The 19846-nt window shown below is 35.5% G+C and overlaps 1 protein-coding gene across 1 annotated transcript in view; it reads left to right on the top strand.

Annotated features, from left to right (window-relative positions):
* The window catches only part of LOC110110689 (CSC1-like protein At4g02900), a 46409-nt gene extending 27806 nt beyond the window's left edge, over window positions 1-18603 (top strand). The window contains exons 4-7 of the mRNA XM_028693759.1: window positions 3854-3955; window positions 17871-17990; window positions 18071-18151; window positions 18259-18603. Coding sequence (XP_028549592.1) covers window positions 3854-3955; window positions 17871-17990; window positions 18071-18151; window positions 18259-18603 — 648 coding nt within the window. The remainder of the gene's footprint in view (window positions 1-3853; window positions 3956-17870; window positions 17991-18070; window positions 18152-18258) is intronic.
* The last annotated feature ends 1243 nt before the right edge of the window (window positions 18604-19846 follow it).

Raw genomic sequence — 19846 nt, 5'->3', positions numbered from 1 at the left:
TTGTTTGAGTCTAAATGCTTGTTCAAGCTCAGATCTAGTCCAAATCGAAGTCTTTGTTTGATGTTTTAGTCTTGTTCAAGTCCCCTGCAGTCCTTTGAGTTCAATTGCATGTTCCCTTTTTGTTCAGTCTTATGGAATCTTTGCAGGTTCATTTTTAAGCTCAAATTGATTTGAATTTGACTTCAATTTGATTTTGTTTTATTTGGATTTGACATTTTAGAAATTATTTAAGTTTTTATTCAGATTTAGGTCCATCAGTCCACTGCTCTTTTGAGTCCAAATTCTTATTCTTTTTTAGTTCAAACAGGTCCGAGAACAGTATGTTTTCACACAAAATTTCGGGAACCTCCCGGCGTCTCTCCCGTTTAGGAAAAAACTACAGAAAACTAGGCCTTTCCCACCACGCGCAAAAAAAACGTGCATGGTAGGTGGACACCGCGGCCGTGTAAAGTCTTTATCCCCACCACACCAAGAAAGGCGTACATGGATCTTCAGTACCTGTTACAAGAAAAAAACAGTTGTTTCCCCATAGGTACAGAGCCGCGTATGGGTACTTAAGAGTTATCCCAGTCACGCTAAGAAAAGCATGCACCAGGCTTACCTGGCCTCGTCGTGCGCGTCGCATCGGGTTAGTTCCTACCATGCTTAATAAAGGCGTGCATAGGTGGTTTGCCAGCTCGTCAGACACAACGAGGATAGGGTTTTGGGGGCCGAGAGGTCGCTCGCTTACATCGTCATAGATGTCGCATCGGGTTCCCTCCTACCACGCTCAATAAAGACATGCATATGTGGTTTGCCGGCCCGACACGCATGTCGAGGTAAGAGAGGCATTTTCATTAATATTATTATTTTTAATTAATTATGAATAATAATAATAATTATTAATTAATTAGAATTAATTATTATTTAATTTAATTAATTAAAATTAATATACTAATTATAATTAGTATTTAATTAATCATGTATTTAATCATGATTAATTAATATTAATTATAGTTATCAATTAATTGTAATTAAATTTAATTAACTGTTAGTAATGATAAATCTTCCCTCTACCTCCTCTCTGTTGGGTGGATTGATGGGATTTGGCCGAGTAGCGCTCGTTAGTGAGAGGTAGATAGTCACCTTCACAGTAAGCAAGTTCCCGTGCTTGTTTCCGATCAAATGCCGCAACTTCCGATCCGACTGGAAGGGACAGCGTCGGAGGAGCGAAGCCGTCCAGCCGCGAATGGTGCCGGGGAAGAGAGCTCCGCTTCTTGCTTATGGTAAAAAAATACGTAACTTTCGATCCTTCAGGAACAATCGTCGAAGGAGCGAAGTCAACCAGCGACCAAGGAGGCGAGGAAGCGCGTTGGAAGGGAGAAAGTTAACTTCACAGCGAGCGATCTCACTTGTTGTTTCCGATTGTAATGTCGTAACTCCCGCTCCGATTGGGAAGGGAAGTCGTCGGAGCAGCGAAGTCGCACGACCACGAGAGGAGCCGAAGCAGCTCGCGGCAGAGAGAAATGAGAGAGAGAGAGCGATCGAGGAATAGAGAATGAGAAAAAGAGCGGAGAAGAGGCCGAGAGCCTCGTGGCTTTGGGCTTTTAACGACTTGAACGAGTCGTGCGAGCGATCTGGGGAGAAACGACACGAGGCATGGCCTCGGCGTGCGACGACGTGCGATGTGGGAGAGGCAGAGAGCAGGTAAGCAATTTTTTTTTTCTTTTTTTGTTTTCGGCGTGGCAGACGGGTCAACACATATATGCCAACTTTATCCTCCCATAATGTTCAATATGTAATTAAATGTCATTTGGAAAAATCTATTTCAGTCAAATTAGTCTTTTGATGTCTAAATGTATTAGGCAACCAAGTTTATCTATTGACTGGTGTTATCATGTGTATGCGCCTTTTTCCTCCTGTATTTTGCACATTAATTCCATCTTTATTGTTGCCTCTTTACTCTGTATTGTACATGCTCTGATATATGAAGTCTATAATTTTATGTTCAATAGTTGCATTTCCAAACCTTTCTCTAATAAATTATTCCAAAATTTGAACATGACTAGACATCTATCTTAGTATTCTCGCTCAACATTTTTTTATAGTGATTAGATTTTTTTTTAAATGCTTGTCACAATACCTATTTCTACTTGGCCTTGAGTCCAGAGAGAAAGACAAATTAAGAAAAAAAGAATAGTTCACTCTTCACTCGCAAGATATCAACCTGGAACTAAAAGCAGTGCTAAGTGCATGCTTTGAAGCATGCATGCAACATTGCACGTGTTGTCCTTGGGTTTTTTTTATCTGTAGCAAGTGTTGCAGCATAATAGCATGATTGATACTTGAAATATGATGTCAGCATAGTACTTAACCAAAATTTTTTGTATGTTTTTTAACAAGCATTTTCTGGGAAGATTTGGAAAATATTCTCGTGAATAATGGTGTTTGAACTTCAAAAATATGCCTACTTATTTATTATTTATATTCTTGCCTTCGCTGGGCATAACCATACATGATCTACGAATTTATGCCATTTAGAAATGACTAAATCAAACTTTTGAATGAAGATGGTATCCAGGTCAAGGCACGGGTAGAATTTTTTTAATCTTTGTTATATTATGAACCAAAAATTCTTACCAAAATCAGCCTTTACATATGTGTAGTCACGAAACAGTTCAACTGGTTTAAATGTTGCTAATTCACCATATAGTTTTCTTTATTTCATTCCATCGTTCTGTAAACTGATGCATTAACTGTTAATATATAAATTACCTTATAGTATTGTGGGCATTGAATAATGGTTAAATTGGTTGTGGTTGAGTCATTATGATAATTGAGTTTTGAACTCATAAATTTATCCATTATTTATTATTCTAATCAATTTTATGTATGTTTGGGGAAAAAATGCTAAATCTTCTTGTGGTTAAACCATTATGATAGTATAGCTTTGAATTCATAACTTTATCCATCGTTCAGTATTCTAATTCATTTTATGGATGCCCGAAAAAAAAATAAAAGGAATAGAAAACAAAAGAAAGTCTTAGCGTGCAAGAAATAACTAGATGCAATTGAGAATTTGGCAACAAGCATGGTCAGACGATCAAAATACATGGTGAAGTTATATGGACTTAAGCTGTAGAAAAAACATGTAGATGAAGTGCAGATCTAATGTTATAACTGAGCTCGAGGAAGCAAATTTGAGAGAGCCCTGCGGAAGTAGAGTTGCACTAAAAAATACCCCGTATTGTTGTATGTAATTTAGCTGTGAAACATGTCCACTGGAGCATCCCTGCAGCGAGAAGTCGAATGATACCTTATGAATATTAGTTGAAGCACATGTTCAGGATTTTAAATAAGGGATTACAAATAAAATGGTGCACATTGGAAGGAGTAAAAGCTAACCAAAATTTTCTTTTAATCATGCTAGACATTCCACATGCATGCACAAACCAGACTATCCCTACACATTTTGCTTTGTTGGTTTTCATAAGTTATAAAAAATTTCCTTACAGATAAGAAAAATAAAGTTTTGCGAAGCAAGTGTATTGACTCTTACATTGACGTGTGATGTAACTTGCTTAAATTAAAATTATGTTGAGTTAATGATATAGAATGAAGTATTTTTGTTATTGTTGTAGATTCATTTTGAGGGGGTAGATATATTATAGTGCGGATTTTCTTTTTGAAAGTCATGCATGTTAGGAAATACTGTTTTTTGTCTGGATATCGTTTTGAATTAACCTTTTAGTTACTTCCATTTTTACTTATGTTTATTGTTTCTTCTTGTCCTCTTCACCTCCACATGATCTCTAATTATGCTTGTACTTCCCATGTTCGTCTTTTAGCTAATTTTGCTGTTTTATTTTGGCAGGTCCTTGTAAGGAATGTTCCTCCTGATCCCGATGAATCAGTTAGCCAGCATGTTGAACATTTCTTCTCTGTAAATCATCCTAATCACTATCTTACTCACCAGGTTGGCATCTATTTAAAATAAATCTTTTTCACTACTAATTTCTAAAATTGTGAATCTTTGTGCATAATTTTTCGGATGGTTTTACTTCTGATGTATTCCAACTTTTCTTTTCTAAATGATGGCAATTTAATTTAAAATAGTGTTGTTAAGGTTGCTAAATTGTGCTGAATTCCGTTAGAAACTGCAATATTAATTTCATGCAGGAATCGGTCTAAATCAACTGGCTTGTTACATTTCATTTTAAAGCGAATCTAAACATTTTAGGCCTGGTTTGCTGATATGACAATGTGGATATGATGATGTAGTCTATCCATATCAAACCCTAGGATTTATATAGATCAATCCAAAAACCTAGTAGTCACATACAACAACTAGGCTTAACAAGGGTTTATTCAAAAATATGGGGGCCATCTACATCAAATAGGCTTACCTGGGTTTAGGAAACTAATTCAAGCCTCCTTAAATATCCCCCTCATTTTTTTTACTATTTTTCCCACTTTCAATGAGTTTTATTATCTTTCAATGAAATTAAATGAATCATCTTAAATATTTCCAAAATATGTAAATTAATATAATAATGGAAAATACATTATGAACTCTATTAAGAGATCTAATTCATTTAAAAATATAAAAAATTTTGTTATTTTAAAGCAATTTCTATATTTCCAAAATTCGTTTCTCCTAAATTTTCAAAAAAGAAGAAACAAATCTACAATTTAGAAATATTTTGAGAATATTTCTCTATTTTGAAAAATATTCATGAGAGGGTATTTTATAGTTTTCAAATTGTTTACTTAGGTCATCTGGTCATCTTTATTAGGAGCATGCTTCACATCATTAATCCTACTACGTCACAATGATGCGACATGAATTGTAGATGCCTTATGACTAGGTTGGCCTAATAAGGTAACTGACGATGAGGAGTTTTTGCCATTAAATTTTATAGTATTAGAATTTTAATTGTCGTGAATTGATATAATCTCAGGAGCCTAAAGAGCTGTTGATTGTTATAGACCTGGATTCTTATATGGTAGCCGTTGGATTTCAACTATCTTGTATTCCTCATTATTGTTGATTGCTACTGTCCTACTTCATAGCATTTTGTTTCCCCTTTATGGATTGATCATATGAAAAGTATAAAGCCTGAAGGTGATTTGCATTGAAACTCGCAATTTTTTTATTGAATGTTAAAGAATTCTATGGAATTTCTTTTATTTGGTTTTTCACGGGATATAAAATAGGCAAGAATCAATTTGAGTTTGAAATTGAATATGAGCACGAAGTCACATCTTAATTAGAATTTTATTTTGACATTATGCCTAAAATTTGTAAATGAAGTTGAATATAGTTGTTGACCTTTGTACCGAACAAAAAAAAAATCAATCAAAAAATCAAATCGTCATACCTGCTCGCACGTCGTCGCCATCCCTCGCACGTTCGACGTCATTTCTTCCACGATGCTCTACTATAGGATGACGCCTCATCTCTTTGTTAAATACCGCTATCGCCTCTCTAGACGCGGCTTCTTTTCGCACATTCCTCCGCTCCCTCGTGGCTATTCGACTACGCACCTTCAACGACTTTCCCTGCCTGTTGGAGCAGAAGTTCCGACATTTGATCGGAAGCAACAGATGAGAGCTTCGCTCACTGCGGCGGTAACTTTCTCCCTTCCCATAGTTCCCCCGCCTCTTTCGTGGTTGTCCGAGTTCACTCTATCGATGGTATCACCTCCTATCGGTTCGAAAGTTTTGACATTTTGATTGGAGGCAAGAACGGGAGCACGCTACAATGAAGGTAACTTTCTCCTGTGCGCATGCTTCTTCGGTCGAATCCTGTAAACAAAGAGAGAGGGAGGGAGAGACCGGCCTACCTCCATTTTGCTGCTTGACTTCACTCCTGCGATGACATTCCCTTCCTTTAGGATAAGAAGTTACCTCATTTTGAGCGGAAGCAACAACGAGAGCTCACTGTGAAGGTAACTTACTCCCTTCCGCGCGCTACTTTAGCCAAATCCCATAGACCCACAGAGTTCTAAAGAGGGAAACAAAGGATTTTATGCTAAATCATGCTCTAATCCTATTAAATTCTACATAATCCTGATCATATCTTGCTAAAACTCTTTCATAATTAGGGTTGTGATTAAGTGTAATTAAGTATTATTAAAATAGTTAATTGTGATTAATTACCATTTATCACAATTAATGCCATTAATAATAATTAATTATTATTAGTAATATTTAAACCTAATTAATCATAATTATTTATTGATTATTACTAACTATGTCTAATTATTATTAGTTAACAAAGTTATAACTAAATATAATTGATTGATATTAATTATGATTAATTATAATATTATAATTAATTATAATTAACAAAATAGTTATAGTTAATTATAATTAGTTATGGTTAATTATAATCATTAGAAAGAGAAGGGGAATGCTTCCCTCTCCTTGTTCCACAAGCCTCCACCGCCAGTCCACCTACGTGAAGGTATAAGTTCTTAACTTAAATCCTATTCTCGACGTTAGCGACGAGCCAGAATCAAAACTATCCGGTCAAAATTCTCTAGAAAATAATCAAAATGTGCGCACTCGGCACCTCAGAAACATATCAAAAGTTACGCGGTAAAAACTGAACCAATCGGAAAATACGGACGAAATTCGCTAACGAAAACGAAATCCGGACAGAAAAATCGTTCAAACTTCACCGTACTGAAATTGAGAAAGGCGGAATGTGCCTTACCTTGCGTACACCAATTTCTTGAACTGTCTCGACGAATGAAAACGGCCCGACGTCTCCCAAAAATCAACTTTTCTTCTTTTTCCCTCGACCTTCTCTCTCCTCAAAAAGATAGTTTTATAATTTTTGATTTTCTCTCTCTTCAAAATGAGCTGATTTCAGCTAAATATCCTTCTGATCGGCCCGGCCGATCGCACGATCGTCCTGGACGATCTGACCAAAATCACATCGTCCTGGGACGATTTCTCAGGACGATAATTAATTTTCTTGGACGATAAAAATCCCTACTCTCTGACTTGTGCCATGCTCTGATCGTTCCGGGACGATCCCAGATCGGCCCAGACGATGCTTACAGGAAAACTTTCCTGTAACTTCTGTACAGATTCTGGAACAAAAAGTGAACTGATCGTCCCGGGACGATCCACGATCGGCCCGGACGATAAGAACAAAACTGCTGTTACAGGGAGGCTGCCAGATTTTTCAGTAAAAAAAAACAAGAGACTTGGCACCAAACAAACAGAACTTAACTTGAACTTGGTTGGACCAAAATAACTTAAGTGAATTCAAACTTAAAAGGATTGCTTGGTCTTGAACTCAATAAGATTATAAGAACTTGAACTTAATCGAACAAGGCTGCAGTGGACATGAACTCGAACCGAATTGAATATAGGGGACTCGTTGACATTGGACTGGAACTGAACCACATCGAGTGTAACTTGAATCATTACAAGGGACCTATGAACTTGCAAATTCAAACTTAACTTGAACTTGTACTTTGAACTTGAACTGTACAACACCAAGTGGAACTTGGACTTTAATGTAACATAGTGCATACGCACTGGACCTGTAAATGAAATTGAAATGAGAACTTGAACCTCAATGAACCATGTCTTGGATGTAAAATCAAACTCAAAACAAGCTTGAGCAAATAATGTTGAATTGGACTCGGATGCAAATAACAAATGGCTTGAACTCGGGTCCGATCACAAGAGACTTTAACAACATGAACTATAAAGAACATGGATGAAGTACACAGGACTTGGCTTTGGATGAATGAACAAAGTCTAAATGCATGGTCATCCAAGTGAATAAGTTGCAAGTGGAAAATAAAATCTCAATGCATGTGAAAGATGATCAAGGAAACCCAAATGATTTAGAATATGCAACCAAAGCAACAAAGCTTCTTACAAACATACACAATGCAACACATTTGAAGCATATGAGTCCCTGCGAGTTGTTGTGGGAAGCTTCTTATTTATGCAATAATTACCCTACAAGCAAGAGGGGTTCAATGTGCAATGGGCATGATGAGTTAAATACAATGTGCTTGCAAGCAACGTCGGGTAACTACAAATGCAAATACTACCCATATGCGATAATAAAGAACTTGCTATGCAAACGATAATCAATATAAGGAGAGAAATGGTGACACCATCGAGTGACGAACAAAACCTTGATGTAGAGGACTTATACAATTGTACCTACGAGGTCAAATGCACTGTACTTGCAAGGGCAAAAGATGGCTGTAAAATGCATATGTGTATCCTATATGCACTATTTGGATCTCCAACACAAGCAACAATGCTAGTTGGCTGAAGAAGGCGACACTGGAGATCAATAGCGAAGGACCCATCGCCGTAAATAAGTTGTGAATGGCAAAGGTGAACATGATTTAGATGTAATTGACTCCTATGACAATTCCTACAAGGTCAAATGCACTATACTTGCAAACAACAGAAACATGTTGCAGAGTTCATGTGTTACTACCATATGCACTAATATAATCTCCAATACAAGCAAGTGCCTGCAGATCGAGATGGCAACACTGTCAATTGATAGTGGAAGATTCGTCCTTGCAAAAGAGTACATCAAACCACTTGAGATTGATGAAAGGTGGATATGATGCTAGAACAATGGCTCTTCTACGAACTCTTCCAGGAGGTCGTAATGAATATAATGGGTACCTGTAAATAAACACAAGCTACTTGTGGATAACAATAGTGGGTATATTGTAAGTACAACAAACCCTTGTGGACACAAGTACATATATCACTTACAACAGCGGTGATTGAGGTTTGCGAGTACGTTGGATATGAAGACAACTCGATGTACGGAGAAGCGCACCTCCCGGTAGAATGGAAGAGATGTTCGAACATATTCGAATTAAACTTCCTAGTATTCCGAAATCTCTTCTTGGTCCTATACTTAGGAAGAAAACAGTTCTGACATCCACAAATATAAGAAATGACAAGTGTGTCCGGATACCTCTAATCATTTTGAAGGCCAATTATTTCATTATTGATGTTACATAATGTAGAAGTTCGATACACTGTAAACCTTAAAAAGAGTTCTTTTTAAGGCAACGGTCACGCATTTCAAGGACTTCCCGATGAACATCCAAATAACACCATCACCGGATCTACAACACTCATATTAGCGGACAGAAGGCATATATAAGTTCTCAAATGGAATGTTGTGTGCATTTAAATGGCAGTTACCTACTCAACTAAGATATCTCAAAATGCCTCCGCACATGCACCGTATTTTGTATACACATAGGTACACAAAAGGGGTATGGGAAATTACAAAACCTGCATGGGCCCTGACGAGTGTGTTATAGAAATACACGTGACTCTAGGGATGTTGCGCTTGTTAAATGATGAATCTAAGTTCTAACCCGATCCGTCTCGATACGGTTCGAACCATTAAATAAATATATGGTCATGAGGTCGATCAAGATATTTATTTTATATATTCATGTTAAGCATTTAAGGCCCTTTATAAGAAAGATTCATCGATAAAATCATTCACCCGTTTGGGCCCCGATGAGCGTGTTATGGGTACACACATAACAATTAGGGATGTTACGCGGGTCAATAAATTCAAATCTAATCCTCATATACGGATCAATAGGAGTCGATAGGGTTCGAATTATCAAACAAATATACGATTGTGGTGATCGGTATATTTGTTTTAATACATTCATATTAGGCTTTCAAGGCCTATAACAATGAGAATTCACTAATAAGGGCATAAAGCCTACAAACCCGATCCCCTATTGACAAGTTAATATGGTTGACAAGGTTTAATCTAAAAATAAAAATGACCCCTAACACCCCGATGATGATCGTGTTGAATGCAGATCTCAACCGGAGGGGTTAATTCCAAATATTTCAAATTCCACTCAAATGAACACAAAAAATCCAAAAAATCCCATAAATATTTAAAATTGAAACTCAATCATCAACAAATTAAGGCAAATCTATCCACCCTCCATAATAATTTGTCGGGGTGGACAAATTGAAATCTACTTCACCTCACATAAAGCTAATGCCTTGTCAAAAATATTACTAGGATCCATTCTCAAATAATCTCCTGTCAATAAGGATGTGATACGTGTCCTCTGACTAGCAGTTTTGCTGCCAAATAACACCACATAATAAATGGTCATGACTCGGGACCCTCTGAACCGAATGGTTTTGCCGCCAAATGACACCACGAGATACCGGTTATTGCTAAAGCCCATACATTCCTTAGTGGCATCAAATCCTTGGTATATGAATCAATAGAATATGATTGATAGGGCACAAAGCCCTCTGTTAGCTAAGGTGGATTCAAATTTGTCCCCTTAAATAAACATTCACTCAGGTTTACAAGGTACCCTTGGACGAAGCAACCCATGGCTGCCGACAAGGATCCTTCTATCAGGTTGGGTCGACTACCTCCTATGACTAAGTAGACCATGGACCACGATTGCCCGGGACGACGAAATCATGGGATCTTGATCGGGTCTGTCATCCATTCCCCCACCATTCGCTTTAAGTATAAGATTGTGAAATTTCTGCTTTTGAATATTAAATCTTCAAACCTTCAAATTTCCAAACTCATGCTGCTACTATACACATGATATTACGTATCTATGGATACAACGTATCTCATCGACGATTAGCCTTAATCGAAAGTTCTCTCTCATTATCGGGAGGGGTAATTAACTATAGGGGCTTGCACCTATAGGAAACCAGAACTCAGATCACAAAGTCCTCGCAAAATGAGGGCGAAATCTCTGGGTAGTGTCTTATCTACAAACCCATCTGCCTTCCCAAAATTTTTCTCGGAACTTAATTCTGTTAAAACTCCCTCCAAAGAAAATGCACAGCAGCGGGCAGAGGCTGGGGCCGAATTTTCGGAGCCCACAATAGTATTGAAAATAAAATTGAGCTAATGTATGAACAAGAGTTAGAATTCAACCATGAAATTAAATTTGAGTAAGAGATTAATTTTAAATATAAATCTAAAATAGACATTGAGTTTTAGTTGACATTGAACCTATATAGAAACTATGGGTTCCAAAAATTCGCGTCTTGGCCTCTCCACGTTGGAGTTTTAAGGTGTGTGTCTAGTCAAATTTTTATAAGCAGATTAGATTTACGATAAAATACTACCGAGAGATATTGTTCTCATTTTGCAAGGACTTTATGATTTGAGTTCAATTTTCCCATAAGCTTTAAGCCCTTATGTTTAGTTACCCTGCCTAATAATTATAGAGCACTTTTCATTAAGGCTAGTTATTAGAAAACCACTAAGTACCAAGTCTATACTAACAACAAAAAGTACAAAAGTATTATTGGATTTAGAATTTACTAACTTACATTTAAAGTGGATGGTAGAGGAAATGATAATGAATTCGTTTAAGATCTTATGGTTATGTCATCTCAAGTTACTAGTATCTCTATTCTATTTAGTTTGAGAAGATATTCGACCAAACTTGATAGAAGGACCTTTGTCGGCAATAATAGGTTGCTTCGTCCAAGAGTATTTTGTAGATCTAGGCTGAGTGTTTGCCTATGGAGTAACCTTAGTTGATAGAAGATTTTGTACCCTATTAAATATAACTTATGATTTATTATTAAAGAGTTTTTAGTCATTGGAGATTATATAAGCTCTGACTATAATTAGAATTTAATGATGCCTTTCAATCATCACATGGTTAGAGAGACCCGGTCATAGCCATCTACCTATGGTGTCATTTAACGCAAAACTAATTGTTAGAGAGCATGTCATTTTTTTAGAATGAATCTTAGTAATATTCTTGATGAGACAATGACTTATGAGCTAAGGCTATTGTTAAATTTATGAACCTAGACATATGGATGAGGAGGCTGGATGGATTTTTCACTTAAGTCATAGGAGATAAATTTCACTTGAAATATTTTCGGAATTATACAAATATTTAACTTTAAAATTTTTTTGGAATCTAAGCCCCGAGTAATTAACTCGGGAATTTAGGGGGATTCCGAAAATCATGTATTCCCCTATGGTTGAGATTTTTTGTTAACACACTCATTATTATCGAGGTGACATTGAATTGTTTTAAAAGTATTTGCATTTGTAATTTGAAAATTTTATTTTAAAAATTAACCCTCCACTTGAAATTTTCTTTCCACACACCAATCACAAGGGATTTAAATAATTTTACTTTGTTATTTGAACCTTATCAATTCTATTTGCCACCAGTCAATCAAGTTCAAATATTGTTTTTTTCTAATATTTATTTATAATATTTATTTATATACATATTTTATACAAAATAATTAATTATTTCAACTTTAAGATAATATTCTATAATATCATATGATTATTTCTTTTTCAATTATGTTTAAGGAATATACTTAATTTAAATATATTTTTTATTTTAATTACAACCGAAATAAATTGATTACTATAGAAATTCATTCTATATTTATTTACTCTGTATAGTTACTATGTAAGTTTTTTTAACCTTTAAGATTTAATATTATAATATCATTTTCACTGTGTGTTCGTGTCCTATACATTTAATAATATGCGTGTCTTATGTTCATGTAACCATGCCTGTATCCATCTATATCAATGCATCAGTTAAAAATATAAAAAAACATATTATATCCACCATTAATAATGAACAAAATCTCTGCATATATAAGTTAGCATCTAGAATAAGTTAAGTATAACTAGCTAGTAAGGTGTTAGATGTGAATTTACTAGAAAGAGATGGCTAGGGTCTAGGGTTTACTAATACAACTTAGTAGTAAATGCATAATAAAAACACAAAATCACAATCCACCAGTTACCAACTCTTAACTTGGATAAAATCAATCTCTTTAATGTAAAAATAGCAAGCACTTCTTTCACCCATGACAATGATTTAATAATCTTCAAATTCTGAAATTCGCTAAGAGAAATAGTGAATAGATATAAATTTCAACAAAAAATAAAGATTTACTCTACAAAAAGAAATTTAGTGCATGCCATATGTTAAACAAGTTTCAATCACGCCTGCACACCAATCACTAAAAAAATTAAAACCAAAACAAGGATAAAAAAAATATCCAGATGAAAAAGTTACAACAGTATAAGGAGACTTGCCCCAAAAATTAGTCAAGTCCAATGAGGGCTCAATGAACACAAGTTTAACTAGCACACACACGAATTGAGAAAAAAACTAAAACTTTACTTTTATAATCAATGATCAATAATTATACATAACTCAGGGCTCATGAAAGACCCAAAATAAGAATTTTACCCAAATTTAGTATATTATGACCTATATATACATGTTGCAGCCAATTTGAGCTAGTGTGGTGAGAATGATGATTGATTGACGTGACAATAGATGTAGCAAGTTCAAAATACCTTGATTGCGGACTAAACCACTCAATTTGTTTGTGAAAGGGATTGCACTGACGTGTTCCGAACGTCAAATTTACAAAAGAACCACTCGTATGCAACTTGCTCAAGCGGCCACAATAATGACAATCTATGAGCGCAATATTGCATAAAATTGTCGAACTTTATTTGTTCATGAAATAAATTGCATCATAGCGTTTAGAACATCAAAATAACTAGAGAGAACTTCTTGTGCTTGATTCAAGTGAACGCAAATGAAACAATGATCTACAAACACTTTGTTTCATAAAGTTGCTCAAACATCGTCCGTTTGTGAAAATGACTTTGTCGGTGCATCTGAAACGTTGAAATTATCCAAAAATAACACCCTTATGTATGGGCTAACTCATAAGTTGAAACATAAATTTGTCTATATATAAGTTGATGGCATGCAAATCTTGACACGTAGGAAACAAGAAATTGCACGAGGGCGTCCATTCACATTTCTTTATCTTCTTTTATTATTTTAATTAAATTCATAATGAAAAAAATTATATATATTATATATATATATATAATATTATTATTTTTTTAATTCCTTGAACCAAGCTTATCTCTACAAAATTCAGCATCTCCGGTCTGACTCGCCTCTGCCCCAATCGTTTTTCACACTTAAAATAAAAAAGGAAAAATTAAAACCTAAAAACTAAAGCCCCAACTGCCTAACATATTCTTCTCATTTTTCCTAAGAAGGAACCCTCCACTCCTTTCCACCTCACAAGCAAACACCCTAGGCAGAATCGCGCCCAACATCCTATACACTCCTATCATCGTTCCTAGTCCCTCTTCAGTCAAGTCCTCTAGCTGCGAACTCATAAGTCCCTAAACTGTCACTTGTAGCACAGAACGTCCCCACAACCTCAGTTCCCTCTTCGAGCACCACGACCAACTGCCACCACCCTAGCCTACGAGCAAACCTGCAGCAACACACTCATCAACCTTCCTTCGTATAACAACCAACCGCTACTTGGATCTGCGCCTTTTTAAGACACTGTTAAGCTACGCTCGACTAACCTTTCATGCACACACAACCCTTACAGCTGCCTCCAATCATTCCTTCTCCAAATGTTTCAAAACCACCAGCAACCTCCCTCTCTCTTTCATCTCACCAACGGCCTCATCTCTCAGCTCACCATCGACCTCCCTCTTAGAACTCTAAAACCCCAACACTACTAGCCATTTGGCCAGCCACCACCACCACCACCTTCACCGTTCTTCCCTTATCTCTATCTCTCTCTCTTATATATATTAAAAAGAAAAGAGAAGAAAAAATTCGAAAAAAAGAGGAATTAAAAAAAAAAAAACAAGAAAAAATATAATATAGAAAAACTTGTGTTTTCATCGTCATTGTAAGTGCTTTGTTATCATCTCAACGCTGACATTGCCTCGTGCAAAAGTATGACTAAAAATCTTAAAATTAAGTAATTGTACATGTTGTTGTTAGTTGGAAGAAATTTTTTGAAATTAAGTACTAGTGCATATTGTTCCAATGATGGACAAAATTTGTGAAATAAGTACTCATGTGCATCTTTGCAAGAAGGTGAGGAAATTTGCCTTTTGCTCATGTAGGTGAAGAAGACCTTGCACATTTTATAAGTATGTTGGGTAGCAGACCACGGCTATGGTATCATACAAATTCGATCATCCCACTTCTTTATAAGCGTGGTGAGCAAGCCTAGCACACTCGTTGGAGAGACACCGGGAAGCTCATGAAATTCTATCTAAATGCCACCTAATTTTGGAATAATTAAAATGAACCGCTAAATTAAAATACAATGAAACAAAATTTTAAATGCTTGTCAAAGATAAACTAAAAACACATAAAATGCAACCTTTGACCAAACAAAGTTGAATACAAGAAGTGGACTTGAAATGAACACGAGAGCTCACTAACGAGCAAAAATATGATTTTATGACAATAGTTGAACATGCAAATTTTACAACTACACAAAATGAAATATTTGACAATTTAAAAAATAAGAAAGGATTTCTACTTGTCTTTAACACCATTAGACCCACAATATACATACAAGTGGACAAAATGCATATCTTTAAACCTCAAAATGAAACATTGACACATTTTTAACGTTAATTGTTGGCACAAACAATTAAATATGAATATGTGTTTTGATTAAGCATCTAATACTAAGTTTTATAAGTAAACCCTAGACCCTAGCCATCTCATTCTAGTAAATTCACATCCAACACCTTGCTAGATAGATCTACTTATCTTATTCTAGATGCTAACTTATATATGCAGAGATTTTGTCCACTATTGATGGTGCATATAATATTTTTCGTATGTTTTCAACTTATGTATTGACACAAATTCAAATACACAAACATGATGACATGAACATAAGATACACAAATTATTAAAAGTATAGAACACGAACACACTATGGAAATGATATTATAATATTATATCTTAAAGGCTAAAAGTTTTATATAGTAAGCATCCGAAGTAAACAAATATAGAATTGTTGACCTCTCTGTGTTATCCAAAAGATACAAAAGAAAAGAGGTTTAAAAAATTGCTTACCTGTAATAACCATCCCGCCGCGGTGTTCTCGTCAGAGGACACTTACCATACACTCCTTTATTGCGCGTGGTGGGAAAGGCCCAGTTTTCTCGTAGTTTTCCCTTAAACGGGGGAGACGCCTGGAGGCTGCCGAAATTTCTGGTGAAATGTTGCTGCACTCGTACCTGTTTGAACTCAAAAAAGGATATGCACTGGGACTAGAACTCAGATGAATTTGAACAGTGGACTTAGGAACTTAAACCAGAACCAAAAATGATTTCTAAAGGCCAAATTTAGAAAAAATAATATCAAAATTGGAACCCAAATCCAAAACAATTTGAACTTATAATTGAACTTGCAAGGACTTGCAAATTCGAACCAAACAGAATGACAAGTGGAGCTTGAACTACACAAGAGACCTAAACAAGCACTTGAATTTGTACTTGGAACTCGAACTGTGCAGCATCAAGGAACACAAACTGAACTCAAGCTGAATCCGAAATAGGGACTTGAGTTTGAATGGAATGCCAAGAGTTGAACTCATAACGACATACAAGACTCAAGCATGGGCTGGACCTTGAACTCGGGTCTGATGAAATACGTAGGACCAGGGCTTTGGATGAATGAACAAATCAGAGTTTAAATGCACAATTCTCTAAGTTAATAATAAGCTACAAGTGGGAGATGAAATCCTGATGCACATGAAAGATGTACGAATTCCTACAACGGTCTCAACAAATGCCTGTTGATTGAGATGGCAATACGGGAGACCAATATGTGTGTTAGATGAACATATTTGATTGAAATTACGAAAATACGAAACATGAAGTTGATTCCTATTGTTTATCTATCTGGAGAATTCGAACTAGCGGTTTTTGACTTGAAGTTAGAGTGTTGTGAGGAATTTCTTATTTAGGGTTTTCTATGGGCAATATATAGACACTTGAGATATGTAAAAAAATTTTGATCATTAAATATTAAAATAAAAAATCTATTTTCTCTTCAAATATTGTCTTTCTACTAATTGGATGTGTATTTTTTGAGTATTTCATAATTCTCCGTGGCTACTACTGTTGGATGTCTCGTTGCACTTGCTAAAGGCTTGGATCTTTGGGTGATTTTCATGTTGTTGTTCATAATAATTTTCTTAGTGATTGGTTTTTATGTGTGGTTAAAATTTTATCAAGTGTGATACATGTTTGAATCTTTTTCGTATGAATCTTGACCATTGCTAAAATTTTATATTTGTTAATTATTATTCTTGTGGAACTTCATAGTTTTGAGACAAATAAATTATTCTTCGGAACGACAGAAGCATCTTTGTTATTTTTACATTAAAAGTGGTTAAGTTCTGCTAAATTTAAGAGTTGGTAACCTATTGATTGTTTTTTTTTATATGATTTCCTTAATGTACATCTAATTCTAAGTTGCATTATCAAATCCTAGACCTTAATACCTCTTACATCACGTAGCATCTTACTCTACCTTATTATGTCAGCTAATGAGCATCCAAGTGGATCTCTACCTTTTCATGAAAATCATGTCAGCCAAGAGCATAAATTGACAACCATATGTCATGAAATCCACTCAATGGACTAGTTCACTTCAGTCCAACCCCCTTTGGAGATCATGTCTTTCTACTCCAAAGCATTCCTTATGTTGGTTCACCTCTATGAAATATTCTTCAGGCCACAATTTACCCCTGGCCGCCTCCTAAACTTGTTTGATGTTTTGTGGTACCTCAAAAAATTTTACATATATAGCAATCTCCACTGCTGAAAGACCATAAAGTAGTATCAAACTTGTATGCTTTTTTACGTTTCCTCTTGTTTAGCAATCTGGGCGGTGCTTTATCTTGAAGATTATAGGTTCCCCTATTTGGATTTTATTATTCTCTTCTGAGATAGTTTGGAGATAAATTTCTTTCCACTTTTTATCTAACTACAGGTTGTGTACAATGCAAATAGCCTATCGAATATAGTTGATAAGAGGAAAAGTTTACAAAACTGGCTTGATTATTATGAAAACAAATACAGGAGAAATTCTGTGACAAGGCCAACAGCCAAGGTTTCTTCTAGCCTCTGATGGCATGTTTTTAAACTTTTTCTTGATTAACATCAATAAATTGGCCTTCTAAAATATTGCAGACAGGATTCTGGGGGTTATGGGGGACATCTGTGGATGCTATCGACTACTATAATGCTGAGATAGAAAAGCTATTGAATAAAGTAAGTCTGGTCTATTGCCATATATGTAACTTAGCTTTTGAGAATTGACACCCAAACATGTTGAAGCACTTTCCCTTACGTGCAAAGCACATATTTAATTATTGCAGGAAACTGCAGAAAGAGAAAGAGTAATTACCGACACAAAAGCCATAATACCTGCTGCTTTTGTCTCGTTCAAAACTAGATGGGGGGCAGCAGTTTGTGCTCAAACCCAGCAGTCAAGCAATCCAACATTATGGTTAACAGAATGGGCTCCTGAGCCTCGTGATGTCTATTGGCCAAATCTAGCAATACCCTTTGTTGAGCTTACAATTAGGAGGTTGCTTATGGCTGTTTTACTTTTCTTCTTGACATTCTTCTTCATGTTTCCCATTGCAATCGTTCAGTCCCTTGCAAATCTTGAGGGCATTGAAAAGGTTTTACCTTTTCTGAAACCTGTTATAGAAATGTAAGTACTGCTCTTACTTCAAGCTTCGTTTATTGCTAATTTGACTGTTTTCATACTATTTGCTTCTCTTATACTCAGTTATCTAAGCTTTAGTTTTTTAATTTATAGTTATCAAACATGAAAACTGACAAAACCAGGCCATTTAGGACTATATACCCTGGTTTGCGTATGGGGTTTCAGGTAATATCGAGTAGTCATCAAACCTGGAAATTTTTCACTATGATTTTCTGGGAAAGGACAAAAAGATTTAATACCCAATCTATTACCAATTACTAAATGACCAAGGGAAATCTTCTAGATTTATGAAATGATGTATAATGATTGTGTTTTGGCAAATATAAATTACATAAATATTCATGCATCTCTCCAGGCATTACCATCAACTTATACACACACACATATTTGTGTGGATGCGCCTGTACTTGCCCATGCCCCATATATGCATTAGTTCATTTGAATACATGTGGATTCCCATAGGGAGAGTTGAGAGATAGCTTTTTTACTCCCCCAATTGATCTGGATTGATAACTCTCTTCATTCCAAATGATGAAGTATTCTTCTTACCCACCCTTTCTTTGATGAATCTGTTGCCTCAAGTGAATTAATAAACGAACAATTTAGAAATGTCTCAGGAACATCATTCCAAACCAATCTGCACAGCTATCTACAATGAAACTAACCCATGGCGTGCCTGATGCATACCATGTGAACCTTCACCTACTATTGTTGCTGAAGAAAAATACTGTCATCTCTTTGATAGAAAGTTGCTTGAACTTAAATCAGTACCCTATATTGTGGATTATCTTTCCTTATCCTCACTTTTGTTAGAAAGTCCATTATAAAGACCTGCCTGTTACATTGGAATTCCACTTAAGATCTTTAAAACTGACCATTATATTGAAACCACATTTTCCAAGAAAATTATTGCCTTTTCTTTTGAATATTTTAAATTTGTACTAAGTTCTAATATCTATAGTATTGACTAAAATTAGATAATGTCATCATCAGTATTTTTGGGCTATATAGGATAGGAACTTGGAATATAGGTTCTCTTACAGGAAAATTAATGGAATTAATAGATATTATGATTCACAGGAAGTTAAATTTTTTGTGCATTCAGGAAACTGAATGGGTTGGAGAGAAGACTAAGAAAATTGATAATTTAGGTTTTAAAATTTGGTATTCGGGTAGTAGTCGTACTAGAAATGGTGTAGGTGTTATTATAGATAAGAGTTTAAATGATAATG

This window comes from Dendrobium catenatum, unplaced genomic scaffold (assembly GCF_001605985.2).
Source record: "Dendrobium catenatum unplaced genomic scaffold, ASM160598v2 fragScaff_scaffold_361, whole genome shotgun sequence".
Taxonomy (NCBI): Eukaryota; Viridiplantae; Streptophyta; class Magnoliopsida; order Asparagales; family Orchidaceae; genus Dendrobium; species Dendrobium catenatum.
Note: the sequence above shows the minus strand (reverse complement) of the source record. Positions and strands in the feature narration are given on the sequence as shown.